General features: G+C 39.1%; 1 protein-coding gene across 3 annotated transcripts in view; it reads left to right on the forward strand.

The window, feature by feature from the left end:
* The window catches only part of cadm2a (cell adhesion molecule 2a), a 357,471-nt gene that overhangs the window by 296,518 nt on the left and 40,663 nt on the right, over nt 1–20,290 (forward strand). For all 3 annotated transcript variants that reach the window (XM_058411809.1, XM_058411807.1, XM_058411808.1), the window contains 2 exons: nt 17,871–18,023; nt 19,974–20,111. In XM_058411809.1, coding sequence (XP_058267792.1) covers nt 17,871–18,023; nt 19,974–20,111 — 291 coding nt within the window. The remainder of the gene's footprint in view (nt 1–17,870; nt 18,024–19,973; nt 20,112–20,290) is intronic.

Below are 20,290 nucleotides of genomic sequence, written 5' to 3' on the forward strand. Positions count from 1 at the left end.
TGCATAGTATTTTGAATATTTTGATTTTAGAAATAAGATTATGAAAGTCTCTATGGACTATATCTGGGCCTTATGTGATGAAGAGAAGCCCATATGTGGTGTAAATACCCACAGGTTGACACTGTTGATCTCCCACTGAGATGCAGTATGGCTTTATATCACCCAGCCCACAGCACCACACAGACTGCTGACATCTTGGCTCACTATGCCACATGGTCTTATCACATTTCAGCTGACTCCACTACAGAGTCCAATCACATGTCAATCTACTACACCACATAGTCCAATCACATGATGACCTGCTACACCACAGAGTCTGGACACATCACAACCTTTAAAGGCACAGAGTCCAATCATCTGTCAACTTATAAGGCAATGAGTCCTCACCCTACTACAATATAGAGTCCAATCACACCTCAACTTACTACACTACAGTGTCCAATCATACCTCAACCTACTGCACTACAGTGTCCAATCACATCTCAACCTACTGCACTACAGTGTCCAATCACATCTCAACCTACTGCACTACAGTGTCCAATCACATCTCAACCTACTGCACTACAGTGTCCAATTACATCTCAACCTACTGCACTACAGTGTCCAATCACATCTCAACCTACGGCACTACAGTGTCCAATCACATCTCAACCTACTGCACTACAATGTCCAATCACATCTCAACCTACGGCACTACAATGTCCAATCACATCTCAACCTACGGCACTACAGTGTCCAATCACATCTCAACCTACGGCACTACAGTGTCCAATCACATCTAAACACTGTCACTCTACTACATCGCAAATCCAATCACGTGCACGCATAACACATGTAAACCTACTTCACCACCATATTCGATCACATTTATATCACAAATCCAATCACATGTCAACCTATTAGACCACGTAATCCAATCTCATGTCAGCCTAACACAACACAGTGTCTAATCATGTCAACCTACTTCACCACACTGTTCAATCACATTTCAACCAAAGCACCATACTACATCATAAATCCAATTACCTGTCAACCTATTACACCACAAAGTCACGTCACTCTGTTACACCACAGTGTCCAATCACATCTCAACTTTCTACACCACGGAGTCCAATCACATGCCAGCCTGACACAACACAGTGACTAATCATGTCACCCTACTACATCACAAGCCTGAACAGACCTCAACCTATTACACATCACAGGGTTCAATCCCATGTCAATTTACTACACCGCAGAGTCCAGTCACTTGTCAACCTACTGTACTACACCACATGGTCCAATTATGTCAACCTGCTACAACTCAGAGTGTAATTACAACTCAGCCCACATACCCAGGTACATGTCATCTTCAGAAAAATATATCATTAGACATATACGTGTCCATAGTTGCATATTCAGCAGGTTCACATTTCTCGCATGCTATTGTAATGTCACTTGCTTGCTCGCTTAATGTACATCTATTCTTCTTCTGGGGTTAATGAGCTAGCAGGGAATTTATATGTGCATGGGCAAAAATATGCTGAAGCCTGGTTTAGATTAATTACTAGAAATGTTTCTTAAGAACCTAAACAGTTGCTGTATATCAGATTTAACATGGCTTTTGTGTGGTAAATTCTAATTAATCCTTGGATAAAATGGCCCCAGTTATTCGCTCATTTATCTGTGGTTTATCTGGCTCTATTGGGGAACAAGGAGAGCCCTGCTGACCCTCTGATAAGCATGACTGATCAGACCACACACCTTCTCCATATATTAAAGCAATTAGAGGGACAGGGGAGGCTCTGAAGGGAAATAGAACATGGCATTAGCGCAGCCATCAATTCCGGTTATCCATTTTTAGTTTTCAGTGCATAATGGTTCTCGTTGCCAGGTTATTTGTTAATGGTATTGAATGAACCTCATCCGTAGCCTTATGTCTGAGACGGTATTGATTATGGCTTACTTCTGTCACCGCTGTTTGTTCTAGGGCTGAAGGCAGGCAAGCCTTAAGAGAAGACTTATGCTTAATGGCTTAAACCTGAGAGTCATTTGCTGCGACAAGAGTTTTAATTTGCAGCTTTTTGGAATAACATCCCTTCACTTTTATGCATGGTGTAAGGAATACTCAGATGAATATAAAACGGCTTTGATGTTTCTCTCTGCTGCATTTGTGAAAACGCCTGAAATTGACTCCAAGCTCCCCTAAGTATCCTGTTTTTGTCCTTATTCTATCACTCATCAGGATGGGAATTGAGATCCATGCTAAATGTGGGCATGCACGGGGATTGCAGAGGGATTGTGTTTTTACAATCAAAGAATATTTTTTTATGGGCTCACCTATATATATATATATACATATATATATATATATATATATATATATATATATATATATGGGCTCACAGTCGACCTCAAATGAACTGTAATTATCATACTGATGCTCTAAAGTTATTCAGAATATCCTTTTTTAGATACTTAGAAATTTCTCATATTGCTGAGAAGCAAACATTTCTGAGTCTGAGTCAGTTGTGCCCTTTTAGGAGGAAAGAGGAAAGCATTACCCTAAAAATGGTCACCTCGAATCAGTTTCAATAATGTGTGTGTCAGCAGTGTATGACAGCCTCTTATTGAGCCAATCCATTCCACTTTGCTCTCCTCCCCCAGACGACACATTATCCTCCAATGTCATCATTAAATCATCTTTTACTATTTATGGCCTGTGTAAGTGTGTGTTAAAGAGGATAAGTGATGAACGCAATAGGAGGTCGGTGTACTTCTCCCTTCGCTCCCCTTTCATCTCGTTTTTATTTTTTTCTTTCCTAGTCAAACTGCAGCTGTCTGAGATATCACCATTCAGTTAATACCAGGAGCCCAGGTTACCGTGTAAGGTTATACCTTAATTAGTTGCTAAAAGAAAAAAGAAGAAGAAGGAAAATACTACGCATTTGTTATGTTTTCATTAAAAGAGCTCACTAGAGTGTGATATTACAGAAGTTTGAGGAGGTGTTGTTTCCAAGTGTTTGCAACATTGAGAAATGTGACATTTTTCTTTCCCAAAATAGTCATCGACTTTTAATGCAAGTTCCACGTCATGAGAAAACAAAGACGAGCAAGAACAGCAGAGAGTGACACTGTGCCTGCAGCTCCCTACTGATTCACTCAGTTCATTCCACACATGTCAGTATCGACAGCACTTTCTTTGTCTTTTTTTTTATTGCATTAAAAAGCTATAGAGTTAAGAAGAAAATACAAAAGCCTGGTTTACTGTCTTTGCTCTAGGGTCAGATTTAAGTATAGACTAGTGCTTATCTGAATTGGACTTTGGTTTACGATGTGACATGGTGACTTTCCTACGCGTGACTAATTATTTAGTTCTACACCTTAAAGCAGGAACGTTTTATTCAGAAAGATTAAATAAAAATTCCTTGCATACGAAGTTTCAGATAAGGAACTAACGTGCCTGAATAGCATCACATTTTAATGCTAGTATTAGTCATTATGTTTTGTTTGCAGTCGCACTTAGTGCTGTCACTTTTGCCAAACACCATAGACTCTGAACTGAAGAAAGTGAAGCAAATGCGTATTACATTTTTAACACAAGCCATTGACTACAGGACGTTTTCTTTTAATACATAAATTAATTTCGCAGAAAATATTAGCCTGGATTTATCTGTAGAAATGCTTTGCAGAGCAAAAATGCAAAGGATCTCTGTGTTACAGAACTTAATTACAATGATCTGTTCTATAACCGCAAGTATGTAGTTACAAGTGTAAGGAACGTACATCTCACAAGGATGAGGAATTTTATCCCCCTGTTTATAGTTATGAGTGATTTTTTTGTTTGTTTTTTATTGAATATTAGCTTCACATTAAATTATAGGCTTGCATTCATCTAAACATTTTATGCGTGTTGTATAATTGGTCACATGACCAAATTCAATTACTTCAAGCATGCGCTTATGAAAGCTGATGTGTTTGTTGAGGCTAAAAGGAATTAGAGAAGGGTGACAAATTACAGGGGGGAAAAAAACCCAGATGTTCTTTTATGCTCAGAGAGACATCTTGCTCTTTCCTGGCAGAGTCGCTAAGAAATCACTGATCACCTCCAGCCTGTGATTATTATCCTGATGGGAGTGGTGTTTTTAGAGGATGACTCCGCCCCTGTACGCAGGGAACGAGGGCTCACTGAATGGTTTACTGAGAACCAAAATGATGTAAATCATACGCTGTAGCCTCAGGGCATTAGCATTACTTATAACTACCTTCACCTTCCACCAGAATACCTGCTGAGGGGATATGTTTGGGAAGAATGGTGTTTATCCCAGTATAGCTCGAAGATGCATTGAGGCTGTTGAGGTCATGAATGCAACACACAATTGCATTTGGTATATTTAATCTTCTATTTTGAAATGTTAATAAGATTATATAAGTAAATTTACAGGATAGCAGATAAACAGGTCACGGTTGCACTGGGAACCAATGAGATAACATGTCCACATGAATCCAGCATCTCTTCTCTACATTTTGGCCTTTCGTTCACTCTAAGAGGAAGTGGAACTTTTCAGGAACACTCTCCAAAGTTGATAAAGTTGAAAATGTCGCTTTCATGAGAAAATGGAAACCATTCAGACGACCTGTCCGATTCAAAACAAACAAGATGGTGGACGATGTTGTCCTGCAGTTGTTGTGTCTGCTATCCGGGTTGATACAGATATTAAAGATTAATGTCACTTTGTAGAACCTTCAGATCGCTTGCGATTGCTTTTCGTCGAAATTTCCAAAACAAGCCAAAAAGACAGAACAGGAAATAAAAGGCTGACAGAAATGACGCAGGATAAAGCCACACGTTTTTACTTTTTTCACTCGTGCATAGTACATGGATGTGAGAATTTTTTCGGAACTTTTTTTAATCAGATCTGTCTGGATTAACGTGAACAAGTCGATAACTGTCTGTTATTATTCTTAATTCTCCACATTGTATGAGTTTTATTTTATTTTTATTTTTTTATTTATTTTTTAACAGTAGAAATGGTTCAACTCTACATATCCTGTACAAGATCTGATTATAGAAATCTGTACAATATATCAGTCAGGTGCACCGTGAGTTCATCCAGTAAGACTAGGATTTTGACACACCAGAGAATTGTGGCCAGCCTGAAGAGAGTTACTCATGCAGCTAACCTAGATTCTCTGTCTGACCTCTCCTGACCATTACACTGACCCAATTAAAACACGACATGTCAACAAGTCTTTTCTCACTCTCTCTGTCTCTCTTTCTGTCTGTCCTCTATCTCTTTGAAGGACTCTTCTCATCTCACCCTTATCTCTGCCCATTACTCTAATCACCCATAAGACCTTTTTTCTTTTTCTGTCTTGTTCTGGTCATTTTCTCTCTCTCTCTCTCTCTCTCTCTCTCTCTCTCCCTCTCTCTGTCTGTCTCGTCATGTTTAATATGTAAAATGTGGATGATTGTGTATGCATGGTGCCTACGCAGTGGTGAGACACTGCACACACCTGCTGTGGGACGGTGTTGATGCTTTTGCTGGGTTTTTGGCACTTTTCCCACATCTATTTCTAACACATTTCTCTTATGTTGACGGGATGGATGTAAGGTACCGAAGAATGAAATTGTTGTCAACAACCTGTTACTCTTTATGAATTTTAAACTCTCGTGTTTTTTTATGTTTTAATCAGCATTCGCTTTACGCAACTGGAGTTGCATGAAATTATGGATTGGTTCTCAAGGACATAAATGTCCAAATCATATGTTGTTGATTTGTCGAATCGTATTTTAGCAGGACTCGGAAACTTTACGGTGCATGTTCTGTGAAAAGAAAAAAAAGGCGGTGCAGTTTAATAGTTTATGAATAATGGATCGTATTTGCGTGAAATATTGGCCCTTGCAGCAGAGTAGGTCTGATATTTATAGTGTGTATTAGATATATGTTTATGTGGAAATGCATGAATAATTTAAAGCGTACATGCGTCTCACAGGCAGTGATTCAGTGCTAGTGAATCCGTCTCTCCTGCTCACTCACAGACCTGTCCTGTCTCACTCCGCTGTCTTTCTCGCTGTTCTCGGTATTGCGACGCTTATTAAAAAACAATTCCTCCTACACTCAGTTGGGCTGAGGCACTGTGAGTGGCAGGCCATTTCTCCATCACTAGTGTGTGTGTGAGTGGCCTAAAGTGTTCTGTTTACCAGAGCACAGTTCCACTCTACTCTGCACCGCTCTCATCTCTTGTATCGTTAGTCCACAAAGGCTGTTACTGATTATAGAAATCTGCAGCAAACTGACAATCATCTCCAGTTATATATTTATTATGAAAAAAAAAAAAAAACCCAAATAACCTTATTGCTGTCCTTCACAGTACCGGCACTATCGCTATATAATAAATCTGATACTGATGTTCCGACAAAATTGCTTTACGCTTTGTTATTCATGGTTATTTTATGGTTTCCTTGAAATTCTCTAAAATGTGATAAGATTTTATTACAGGTTTTGATTGAATCTAGGGGTTAGCCCACCCTTACAGCTTAGTAAGCTCCTGTACTTGATAAATCAGAGCAGATTTATCGGCATATATTAAGGGATATTTCTTGCTGTTCCACTGTCCAAAGGAGAAGAGGTCAGGCCGGTGTCCGAATGTAATCACGGTGCAGTCTTGTGAGTATGAAACTCCGGCAGCCAGCAGATTTATTATTCAGCTGTATCCATCATGCTGTTCTGCTCGGTGCTGCGCTCTGAATCCTGCTCTCAAATCTATTAGTTAAGCCTTTGATGCATTTGAAATTTGTCGTGCCTGACTTGAGATGGAGATGATTCTTGAAAGTTGGGGAAAATCTAAATTTGGTAACTATTTACCCTTCGAAGAAAGGAAAGTTTACTTTTTGGAAAATAAAAAATGTCTGACTGATTTCCAAAGCTAATTTTTTTTTTTTTTACTGCTACCCATAAGGCATAGCAGATATTACAGTATATAGAGTGTAATATTAATTTTTATGACTGGTTTTAAAAAGGAGCTTATTTCAAAATGCCCCAAAACACAGGCTTGTCATAAATCTCACAGCATCCCGAGGACGTCCCTGCTTCACCGAAACCATAAAGCAGACTGCAGCCTGGGGAAGGAGGGTGGCCTGAGGCTAAACCCAAGAAATTAAGACACCATTTTATAGCAGGTCTCAGCCCTTGCCATCAATCCATGAAGGACAAAAAGTGAGAGAGAGAGACACTTTACTTTCTTCTAGTGTTCAGTAAATGGAAGCTCAGCCTTATGCTCACACAGCTCTGAGTATTGTCTTGAACACGATGTAGTTTAAAGTAATAAGAGTTTAGGATTAGCATAGAGTTATGGAATGGAGACTTTCACAGGTTGTGTTGGAGGAGGTTCCTCATTACCACCGTCTCTTCCCGAGTCTCTCCGTTCAAAAAGAACACACTGCCGAGAAATATCACTTACTCTCCCCAAGGCAAATGCTTTTCCTGAAACAAAGACGGGGCATTATTAAGGGGAAGGAGTTGAAATTCACGGCCGACTTCCTCCGCATCTGCATTGCTTTTTTTTTTTTTTTTCCTCACCTACCTTTTCTTGCCTTAAGGATGAGCACTAGGGTGAACGTTTCTCAAAGCTGATGCCACACTGGGATTCAGTAGAGGTGCTTTATCACTGTGATTAGACTTACTTTTCACGAGATAAGTTTAAGTTTGCCCACGATGCTGGATGATTTCTTTTCGATTTGCTTTTCTTTATGACATTTTATTTGTAACCCTGGAGTGAATTTTATTCCATACTATATTTCTCAAATGGCAGAATTCACAGTTATGAATAATCTAGACAAAACGTAGTAGGTTTTTTTTTGTTGTTGTTGTTGTTGTTGTTAATGCTTTGATAATATTCACTGTTTGAAACCTTCTCTCAAGCAAGCAGAACATGAGTGAGCAAAGCTGTAATGATTTTGATTTAATATTGCCTATGAATATTCATCAGCCAGAGAAGAAATTACTGCAAAAAAAAAAAAAACCGGGGCATGGTGTGTGTGTGTGTGTGTGTGTGTGTACAGTATGTTTGTAATAGAAACAAAAGTCAAGGAAGGCATTTATAGAGCCAGGTTTTTTTTTATTACTTTGATATGAAGCACAGCTAAAAATCAAGTCCCAGCATCCCACACTAGCTAACACATCAGAGCTGCCTGTGGGGCAAAAGGACATGGAAATGTTTTTATTTAGGTTACATTCAACTCTTGTCTTTGGATGTCTGCCTGCAAAAACCACACTTGGGTTAGAAGCCAGTTTAACACACAAAGTGGTGAATGCATCTAGTGAGATGTCTAAAATTTTACTAGCTAAGTGTGCTTTACTTGCACAAAAAAACAACATTGTGTCATGTAGGAAGGAGCTGAGAGGATGCCAGGCCAGGTTAAAATGTTTTTTAACCAGTACCCTGGTGTTCCATTCTCACCGAGCTATCTGACATTTTCGACCAGTATGACCAAATGAAATGGGTTTGATATTTAAATAAAGTTATAAACATTTGTGTGAATAAAAACAAACCATGTTTTTTTTTTTTTAAGTTTACTATGAATTCATTGCCCCTAGTAGGCTAGGTAAAGACAGAAATACTACTGACTACTGTCTGTTTTAATATATCATTAAATTTACAGCATTTGGCAGCTTACATTTTATCCAACTGAGGTTTAACGGCCTTGCTCAGGGGCCCAGCAGTAATAGCTTGGAGGACCTGGGATTCAAACCTACAACCTGCTGATCAGTAGTCCAACACTACATTGCCAAAAGTTTTGGGACATCTGCCTGTACATGCACATGAATGTAATTTGGAGTTGTCCCGCCCTTTGCAGCTAAAACAGCTTCAGATCTTCTGGGAAGGCTTTCCACAATTTCTAGGAGTGTGTTTATGTTTAGGAATTTTTGACCATTCCTCTAGAAGCGCATTTGTGAGGTCAGGCACTGATGTTGGACGAGAAGGTCTGGCTCACAGTCTCCGCTCTAATTCATACCAAAGGTGTTCTATGGGGTTGAGGTCAGGACTCTGTGCAGGCCAGTCAAGTTCCTCCACACCAAACTCACTCATCCATGTCTTTATGGAGCTTGCTTTGTGCACTGGTGTGCAGTCATGTTGGAACAGGAAGGGGTCATCCCCAAACTGTTCCCACAAAGTTGGGAGCATGAAATTGTCCAAAATGTCTTGGTATGAAGCTGAAGCATTAGGAGTTCCTTTCACTGGAACTAAGGGGCCGAGCCCAAACCCTGAAAACAACACCTGAATTCAATGATTTGGGGGGGTGTCCCAAAACTTTTGGCAATATAGTGTACCACTGTTGACTGCTGGTGACTTGAAACTGGGCTTTCTGACACACAGAAGACACACGAGGGACAAACTCATGATGAACAAACTCAATAAATAAAATGAACAAACTAATGAAAGGGTTAAAATCATACAAGTTGCAAGCAAAAAGGACATGAAGGACACAAGGAACACAAAACATTACAGAAGTGAGTGCTGTAGCGCTGCAGCTGATTCCTGCCACGGGGTTTGTTGAAGTATTTGGATAGCTAAGTCACACATAGAAGATGAGACTGATGTGGATTAAAAAAAAATCAAAGTAATAACTCTATTTAATTTCCTTTTATACAACTATCATTCTATCGCATAACACAGTCTTTTCCATACATAGATTAGATAATAAATGTAGCTCTAGGCAGTACCATGTGGTGAAGTGTTTTCCCAGAACACTACATAATGTACAGTATGTAGCACCTAATGCCAAGCCCTGGGTCACTTTACAAATCTGTAAGCAGAAATAAAGATAACAATTAAAAAGCACTGTTCACGTATTACAACAGTACAAATTACAGGGAAAAAAAACATTTTACTCATAATGTACTCAAGACGGCATGAGAGTGAAAGATAAGACGTGGAAGATAAGAAGAGGATGTGGCATATGCTCTATAGGAGAGAATACCAGAGATTCAGAGTATGGCTGAAGGATCTGAGGGTGTATACAAATGGAGTACTTCAGTCAAATACAGAGGAGCATGCTTACGACGTGCTTTAAAGGTCAGAAGAAGAATTCCAAAATGAATGTAATGAAATGAATGAAAGGGCATTGCAGTAGTTCAGGCGAGAAGTTATGAATGAACCTTGAAAAGGTGACAAGCGCAATATTCCCGAGGTGAAAAATCATGCAGATTTCACTAAGCAATTTATATGCCTTCCAAAAGTAATTATGCATCAAAAATTGCACCTTGGTTCCAAACAGCTTTAGTGGGTTGTCAGTGTTTAAATCAGAAATGTTGTTCGTAAAAGTGTCGGCACAGACGAGTAGGATTTCCATGGAGCCGGGTGCTGTGGTAATTTTTTTAATAGGGTGTGGTCAGAATGTAATGATTTTACATATTAAGGCAATGATTTAATATTAGAGTCCACACACAAAGCTCAAGTTATACTATTCACACTCATCTTACTCCCAAATCTTAATATTTGGCCTCCAGTTATTGGGTAGAAATGGGGGAAAATTCTATTTTTCCTTAAAGTAATTCGGGATAATGGTATAGCCGATGTCTCATGCACCATTCCAAGATTAAAGTAAGTGTAATATGATCAATCATCTCCATTCTCAGGTTCTTGTAGCCAGAATGGTCTAATTCGATTGATTATTCTGTCTCAATCATCTTAAAATACAGTGGTTGCCATGAGTGAAGTATTTCTTCAAGGATCTTGGATTATGTTCGCAAGGGCACAAATTATTGTATTACGGCAACTTTCTCACACAAGCAGCTTAACGTTGTGTCCATGAGAAGTATAAGTAATGGCTTCAGTATATTAATCTGTGGTCACACTTTATTAAAATAGAATTTGTATTATAGAAATATTTAGTTTGAGAATTTTAAGGTACATCCAGACCTTTATGTGACTGTAGAAGGGCGGGTAGTAATATAAATTGTGTCATGGTCATAACAGAGGAAACTGAGACAAACAAGGTTGCTATTGAGAAGCAAATAGACCAGAAAAAGAAGAGGGCCAAGAAGAGGACCTTGGGGGATTCCGTGTATGAGGTCATAGACACTGAGTCGAAGCAAAAGCAAACAGTACTGAGTCACATTGACCGAATACCTCAATAAAACATGTCACATCATCAGATACATTTCACACTAGCACTTTCTGCTTAACAAGAGGTATAGGATTTGTTTTAGACTAAAAATCGTCAATATACTGTAAATATTGTAGCATCAAATAAATACATAGAAAAAAAATTAGATAAAAAGGTTATACCTGTATGTAAAATAGATTTAAAATAACAACACGCTTTTGTCAAGGGCTAGCTACAACATTTCTGTCACTATGGTTACCACGTGAGAGATGTATTCGATTTTTCTCCTGTTGTATAAAAATCTGTGGCAGTTCTGACCTTTCGTATGGGGAAGCAGAGAAAGACAGATGGAGGGTAGATAGATTTGTCATCTGCTGTGTGAAAACACATTTTATGGCATTTAAATTGTCCAATTTAATCACCGTAGCTTAGATTTCTGATACCATTGTCAGTCGGCTGAAGCCTATTTCATATATACAGTGCATACACACCCACCCACAGGCAGGCACTCGGTGCTTCTGAGCTCTGCTTGACCTCATACCCAGAAAAGAACTTCGCCTGTGCGGCTTCAGGCACTGTAATCTGAAATCAGTAGATTTAAAATCGCTCTGCTTATGTAAGGAATGGTTTTAGCGTCCTTTACACGCTGGAGTGGCTGTTCCACAGGACTCATCATCAGCCACAGGGACAGAAAGGCAGAATATCTTGGCCATTGTGATATTTTAATGGGCCAATTTTCTGTCACGTTTGCACCCACAAGCCAGAATGATCCAGGCAGTATTCTTTTTTTATTATTATTATTATTTGTTGTTGTTGTTGTTTGTGCTCTAAATCCCTGCTTGAAAGCCTGAAACAAAGCCAGCATTTTGAATGACACACCAGTCCCACTGGTGACACACCATCACCTCAACCAATGGTGCAAGAAATTCCTTCACCAACTCCACTCAGTCCAGCAAGGTATCAGCCGCAACACCTGCCATCTCTCCTGGCTCAGTGGCTCAGTATGTGTGGTGTGTGCATCTGTGCATATATCTATGTGTGAGTGTGGGGGTGATTCTTCTTTTAAATTTGGGCCATATCTCTCGATGTGTGAGACACATGGGAACTGGTGGACAGTGTGTTTAACAGCGCTACCTTTCAATCAATTGGCAGGCATGTTTGTCTGGGGAGGCCCATCCGGGCGATGAGAGGCGCTTCTGTGATGTGTGGAGCAGTACAGCTCGCCGCACTCGGAATACAAATGGAGGCTAAATGATGATCCGTGCTAATTCACCAATGGTAAAGTAATTTACAGCAATAATAATAGCCTCCATTGCCGTAGCCCTGAGGGTGATTGATTGAATTTAAGCCATCAGAGGGTCATTTTTACAGAGGTGTGTTGGCACAGATTGAGGCAGCAAGGTCACGCAGCGAGCGCAGCGCTAAATAAATCCTGTTTCTGTAATGTAGCAGCAGCAAACACTGCTCGCACACGCGTGGCCCACTGAGAAACGTGTCAAACAGAGACAGCCGACGCACAAACGCCATTTCATACAGCACAGTCCTGTCTCCCTCCCTGCTTCTTTATTCATATAGCTGTCTGCTGAGCTAAAAAAAATTAGTTTGCCTTCAGACAGGAGAATGCTGCTCACCAGCACACTGGGTGGGTGGTGTATTGTTGAGGCGCAGGGGGCAATATTTTGCCGTTTTGACTGGCAGCCTTGTAAAATGAGAAGCTCAAATACTTTTCCCTGTAGATGCTGAGATGTCAGTTAGTATTGGTTACTGTGACATGAAGGCTTAATGAAGAATGCCCAGCTTGGGGCATTTACTGTGGAGTCTTAGAATTGGGATTAGGGGAACTTCAAGGGCTGTTTGGATCATTTCAATCTACTTTAGTTCCTTTTTGTTCCATAACATAGTCTAAAGGAAATGGAATTAATCTGCCAGGGTTCAGTTGCATTTAATCATGCAGTCTTGTAAATTCCACATCCTGGTGTGTATTTGTGCATTTCCATTTGCTGTTATCTAAGCGTTAAGGGAGCAGTTTGTCATGTTAACACTCCTCGGTTGCCATCGAACAAATGTATTGCAGTTTAAAACATTGACAGGACTTTCCCTGAAATCAACCGCCCAAAACCCCACCCCACCCAGAGCAGCCCAACATATTTCATTCAAAATCCATATCTTTCAGAGTGACTTTTAGAGAAAATGTTCTGGCTAGTTCTGTATAAACTGTGGAGACACCAGTTCCTGGGCCAGAAAAATGCAAACAGATGCTTGAATATAAGAAACTGGCAGGAATTTTTTTTTTTTTATCTTTGCAGTAATACTAGAAACATTTTGGAGACTACATCAATGCTCACATTGTTTACTGTAGTGCCGTGGTTACAACAAAAAATGCAATATAATATCAGGCAAATATTCTGTGCTAGATAGTCAGGAACCTTGACTTATATTCTTATATCTTCAAGCATATGTGCAGATGTATAGGTTTTTAGCTTTGCTAGGTCACAGGTTGCTGCAGAAAAAAGATTATATCATTTGTGGTGTGTAATGTGGAAGGTTTTGTCTTTTAAATAAAACCTGCTCCTGCTCATTTGAAACCCTCGCACATTCTGGATTAGAATACTACACATTTGTCTTAACCTCAAGCAAGTGTTTTCCTCTGTGACTCTGGTTTATCTCTGTCTATACCGGCTAGTTCTGTTTTCTTCCTTCATGTCCTGGATAGCTAATGTATGGTGCGTGTCCGGCTGCACGCTGGCTGCAGCTGAATCATCCAGCTGGCCACTGCACACATATTGGTTGTGCCTGAGCTGTCCATGTATCCCCAATTCATAAAAGTGTCAAGCATGTAAGACCCGAGCACAGCAAACTTTTCATGGGCCATTATCAGGATGGTATTACTTTATCAATCGTAGTACGATTTATGCCGGGTTCCTAACTGCGGCTGTTCAATGGTGAATGGATTTTAAGGAGCAAATTTTCCATAATGAACGCCATTTGCTAATGAGGGAGAAAAAAATGGGTGTGACTTTTATGATTATGGCTTGTCAGATTTCACCCCATTTCCCTATCATTACCATCGGCAAAGACAAAAACTCTTCCCATACTCCTGCTGTGGGAATACAGATTAGAATATACTGTATTATCAGGCAGCACATTGTCAGCTTTTATTTGCCACTGTTTGCCTCTTGAATGGAATAGATATCATAACCCTGGAGAAATGCATTTCACCCTTAAATCCTGAGAGTCTAGAGATTTTTCCATGCTGTTGTGACCTTTTATTTCCGCGGTGGAATCGCAGTAGTTGCGTGTTTCGTAGACTTTATTTCTTTATCGTGAACGATCATCAGAATATAGAAAAACGGATAAAGAAAGCGGCGGCCTCTAAAATGTGTCCCTTCCTTCCATAACAGGACGCACCCCCTTACCTGTCTCCTGCCAGGTTAAAATACATACATGACAGGTCAAGCCCACATCATCATATCATTGTGTATTTTTTTCTCAGTACTCAGTTTGAGCTTCAATCAACAGCTTTACAGCGTTTTGTTTTGTTTTTTTTTCCTAAAAACATCTGCTTTTCTTTAACGAAGTGGACAATGGCTTTGATGAAGCACTATGACTGAGGGGGGGGCAACTGTTTAAGCTTAAGTATTGTACGATTGCATTAGTTATCACAAGCATGTGAAGTGTTCTTCTTCTAGTTCTTCTGTTCTTGTGCTTCTGATCTAATCACCTTCACAGGCAATTAGAGGAACTCCATTAATTATCGGCTTTGGTGCAACCAGACGGGCACTTTACAAAATCCACAGGAAACTTCATCAAAGCCCGAGATCCACAGGAGAGCGATTTAACGCCACTTTCTGGCAGCTTAAGATTTAATGTCTTCCTAATCAAAAGGGATCTGTGTTTTTCATCCCTGATATTCAGAGCTTTTATTAAGTCTTTATTAAGCCTTTTGTGGATGAATGTGCATGTGTATGTACATGCACGAGTCTGTTTTCATATGCTTCATGCATATTGCAAGATCAGCGCAGCCAACATCATTGGATTAAGGAACTGTTTCCCATGGGTGAACATGACACTGATATGGAATAAGTGATTCTGTCAGAGTACTCGAGTCTCAGTGCCAGCACACCAGCCACATGAATATAAACACACAATCAGCCATCATGTACGTGCCGATCATAACAAGAGATGAACTGTTAGAGAAAGAAATGGACTTTCTTTGCTGGCCCAATGATTTTTAAGCATCCCTGCATAATTAAATAGAATAGATTTCTTTTCAAAACATCTTTTATTTTGAATGTATTTAGGGAAAAAAAATAAACTGCATTAATTCTCAATCTGGGACTAATGTCAGGGCCGTATTCCATGGAGTGTCTTGCCCTGTCCAATTTGAAAACTCTCAATGAGTTTCCACATCTTGTTGGTGAATATTTTGCTCCATCCAATTAGCCAATACAGGTAGCAAAGCCTTCAGAGGGATGGTTCATGTTTTCAACTTTCACTGACGTTGAATGTACAGAACACCAAACGAACAATAATTAAAAAATGAATATTATTTCTGGATTCATTTAAATTGAGGAGTTAGGCTAGGAAAACTAAGAAGTAATGATAGGATTGAGGATGCCAACTCTGAGAAGAAACATTTGCCATCACCACTGTGGAGTTTCCTATACCAGCACTCCTCGAAATGGTTTATTCCTCTTAAGCCCAGAGAGCTTAACCATAGCAATTATTGAATGAATTATTATAGATGTGTTAATGCATAACAATGAACACATTAATATAAACATGCCATTTGTCTTGCAGCCAGACTACTATTATACAAAATGACTAACCAATCAGAATGGAAAATTCAATGCATTATAAAATGTTGAATTTAATGAATGCATTTTAGTGGGTAATATACTGCTTATCCTTGTATCATGTGCCAAAATGTACACATCTCTACTGATTCCATTAAGATATCGATCCACCCATTTTCTGGAGCCTATCCTAGGGGACTAAGGGTAGATGAGGTGAGGGAGGTCAGGGACACCCTAGACACAATCACACACACTCACACACCAATTCAGGGGACAATTTAGAGATGCGAATCAGCCTTTGCGTGTCTTTGGGCTGGGGGAGGAAACTGACGTACCCAGAGGAAACCCCTGAAGCACAGAGGGAACATGTAAACTCCACACACAGGGCAGAGGCAGGAATTGGACCCTCAACCCTGGAGGTGTGAGGCAAAGTCACCATGCTTTACCCCTTCAATTAAGATATGGCAAGGAAAAATGTGTTTTGTGTTTTTATTTATAATGATGATGACTGAACTGAAGATCACTTTATAAAAACATCTTTCCAAAAACACACAACTGGATTTCCCAATCAAAAAATAGTGATGCTGTAATGTTTTGCTTATTACCGCTTTAATCAAATGACAGTATGGTGGCAGACTGATGTTAGAGAAACATATAAGTCAGAGTTCAGTAGTGAAAGTTCTGGTCAGTAGTGAAGGGTTATTCTTTACAGCTTTAGGCAGAAGAGATGGGGGAAAAAAATCCATGAAGGCAATAATATTCAGGCTGTTTCAGGGTCTTAATGAGGCCTGAAATGTCTTAGAGAGTTTGATGTAGAGCAGAAGGTGGTGATGAGTGACCTTGGATCTGCTGATTAAATTATATTGCCACAAGGTCAATATTACTCACAATGTGTTTCTGATACTCTGCTGGTTCAGTTGTTATATTACAGACAAGTAGATGAGAGACCGTCTTGTCATTACCTGTTCTCCAGCATTAACCTTTTACGTTATGGTAAGAGATATCGATGCTAGCATCTGAAAGCTGTCAGAACTACGTTGGCATAAGTCAAAATAAAGTTCTAGAGTAGATGGTTAAAGACAGGCATATAAAAGCCAGAAAAACAGAAAGACCAATGTAGGTGAAACACATTAAAGGAGCAGAATATTGAACTGTCAGTACTTTTTAAATAGGTAGGTACAGAAGGAGGAGACACATTCTTTGGTCTATATTGTAAATCTCTGTCATTTTATTGATTGAAATGATGGCTGAATTTAAACACAGGGTGATCTATATTTCATTTTCTCTCTGATTGGATTGAATGATTTCACCAGTGTGTAGCAATATTGATTTTTATTGTTCACTTTGTATGCATTTTCAGAGTTTAGCGTTCTCTTTCTACATAAAATCATTGTTATATAATAACAATTTTTAAATATTTTTTTTAATTTATTTGTTTGTTTTGTTTTGTTTTGTTTTATAGAATAAATTATAATATAATAAAATACAATAAATTATAATAAATACACTCACAGGCCACGTTAATAGGAACACTTAAACTGCTTATTCACACAATTATCCAGTCACGTCGTGAGGCAGCTGCGCAATGCATACAATCATGCACATACCGTTCAAGATAGCAAGGCTATGGTTTGCCTAAATGGACAGCTAAAGACTGGAAAAGGCCCACATGACACCAACTCTCCAAGTTCTTGGTTGAGAGGAGTGAAACCTGAAGAGGTCATTTGCTGTTGTAGCCAATCTGCCGCAAGCTTCTGTATTTTGTGGTGCTTACTTGGTGTTCTTATTAAAGTGTCCAGTGACTGAATAATAATAATAATAATAATAATAATAATAATAATAATATACAGTAGATAACCAGTTATTGGTTGTACAATAAATAAGCTCCTTTTTGTTCTTACTCATTTTAGTGGCAGTGTTGGTCTTTATGTGTTGAAAGCAGATCTCTCACCCTGTCCTATGTGCTTGTGTCTCACCCACAGCTCTGAGAGACAATCGGATTGATCTGATCCGAGCCTCATGGCAGGAGCTCACCATCAGCATCCGCGAGGTTACGCTCGGAGACGAAGGGCTATACACTTGTTCTCTCTTCACCATGCCTGTCAAAACAGCCAAGGCCTATCTGACTGTACTGGGTAAGAACTACAGACACTTCGCATAAATCCTAACGTTCTGGTTATCCCCAAAGTGAAGCCGTCACTTAATGTTGAACATCATACCGAATCCTTTTACTATTTTTATATGCAACCAAGGATTTTCGTCTTTTACACCTTAGGGCAAAGAAATATTGCTTTTTATTGTTGCAGAATTTATATTGGTCCCTTTTAATGAGTTGAGGAATCTGTGAAAAGCTTGACAGGAAACCAATATCACCACACCAGAATCCTGCAATATTAGTCTCTTTGAGCTGATAGATAATTAGATTTCAACCTCATAAAGTGGTGGGGATGTAACAGATCTAATGTTGTTGAGGATCTGAGTTTAATGAGGCAAATTCGAGCTGTCATAGGCTATCACAGAAAACTCGCCAGAAGACAGTTTAATTAGTCTTTTCTGGTAGGTTCTTTTCCTTTTACTTTGTCAGTCGAAAGTCAAACAAATGCCATTGCACTGTTCCTGTGTGGCATTCTGGGTAATGTCAACACCAGCCAGCCCACAAATATTACTTCATTCCTAATTAGGTGCCCAATCACTTAGTATAATTTTAATTATGCACTGTATGTCATTAAAATCATTGTGTGTGTGTGTGTGAGAGAGAGAGAGAGAGAGAGAGAGAGAGAGAGAAGAAGAAGAAGCCCACACAACATTTAAGGATTACTCATTGTGAATCAGGGTATAATTAATTCACTGTCCATGTTTAATGATGTAAGAAATATATGTAATTTCTAAATTGATAATTATCCGCTATTTCAATTCATAAGGCACGTTCTAAAACAGCTTTTAAAACAGTGATTAAGGCGGGTGACATTATAAAACAAGACATTTGAGCATTAATTACCACTTCAGTTAATCAAATATATGAAATGCCTGAAGTCATGATCTCTACCTTGACTTGTTTCAGTGGCTGCTCACAGTTCACTGCAAGTTGTGATAATGTGTAATTAGGACGGAAAAAAAAAACATGATGAGATCAAACCTATATGTTTTATTGCTCAAGCAATCCAAATACCGGCATCTGAAGACTAGCTCTGCTTAATTAAAACTTTCAGGAAGCCTTCTAAACCTACAAATGCAGATATAAGGTCAGCAATGCAGCTTCTGAGCTTGTAGCTTATGCTGATTTGTAATGCACAGTATTGTATATCCTATACGCTTTTAAGGGGATTATTATTAACAATTCATTCAGTCTTACTTTAGAAGGCACAATTCACACATCAGCGATCTTTTTGTCCTCAGCAATGATTTATATTCATTTTTTTTTTATCCCATTAAAAAGACCTCTTACATGCTTTAATGTTTGCTTGTAATCACGATCCTTATTAGGAAAACAAATGTCGTAAAAAATCATACACAGTCTCGTCGGTGGCATTTTATGAGCAACGTCATCGATACGATGCAGAACCTGATATCGAAAGCTGTCTGTAAATTCTAAACTAGCGAACACCTTTTCTTATTTAAACAAGCACATCTGTAGTCGAAAGTAAAAGAATGATAAGTTTAATGAAATTCATCAATGTCACAACCTCCATTTTATCAAAGATAAAGTTTTACTCTGAAATGCTATTACAATATGATCAAATACCAACTATGAATAAAAGGTCCAAATTCAAATTAACCTCAGTGGAGGACAATGCCCCAGGCAAAACTGGAGGATTTAAGCATGTGATAGTAGAATACTGATAAAATATTTCAACTGTGTTCATGTTCGACTGTAGCAGCTTTAGAAATAGCTCCTTTAATACACTTGGTCTGGGGGCGTTTTCCCTAAATGTCATAGCCTTCAGGCAGCTTTTTCATAGACCACATTGAATAGGGACGTTGTGGTCCTGTTATCCCATTTTTAGGCACATCATTCCACTTTTTGGCTTAGTTTTGGTTTACTTTCTCAAGAGCATGCGTGCATCTTTCACTGTCGTTTTCTGCAGGGGTACCAGAGAAACCAGAGATCAACGGTTTTACGAAGCCAGCCATGGAAGGAGACCAGCTCACCCTGACATGTGTGACTTCGGGCAGCAAGCCAGCCGCAGACATCAGGTGGTTCAGGAACGAGAAGGAGATTAAAGGTAGAGAAGCGTGGATGAGTCCAATTTGTGTTCAATCATGATCAATCAAGATATTAAATCAGGTATTAAATGGATCTTTGCATGCGGTCAAGATCTGTTACATTTATCTCTCTGAGCTTTATATTTAAAATGGCAGTAAATTGTGTTAAGACACCCTCAGCTTTTATATCAGTCACAAA

This window comes from Hemibagrus wyckioides, linkage group LG16 (assembly GCF_019097595.1).
Source record: "Hemibagrus wyckioides isolate EC202008001 linkage group LG16, SWU_Hwy_1.0, whole genome shotgun sequence".
In the NCBI taxonomy this organism is placed as follows: domain Eukaryota; kingdom Metazoa; phylum Chordata; class Actinopteri; order Siluriformes; family Bagridae; genus Hemibagrus; species Hemibagrus wyckioides.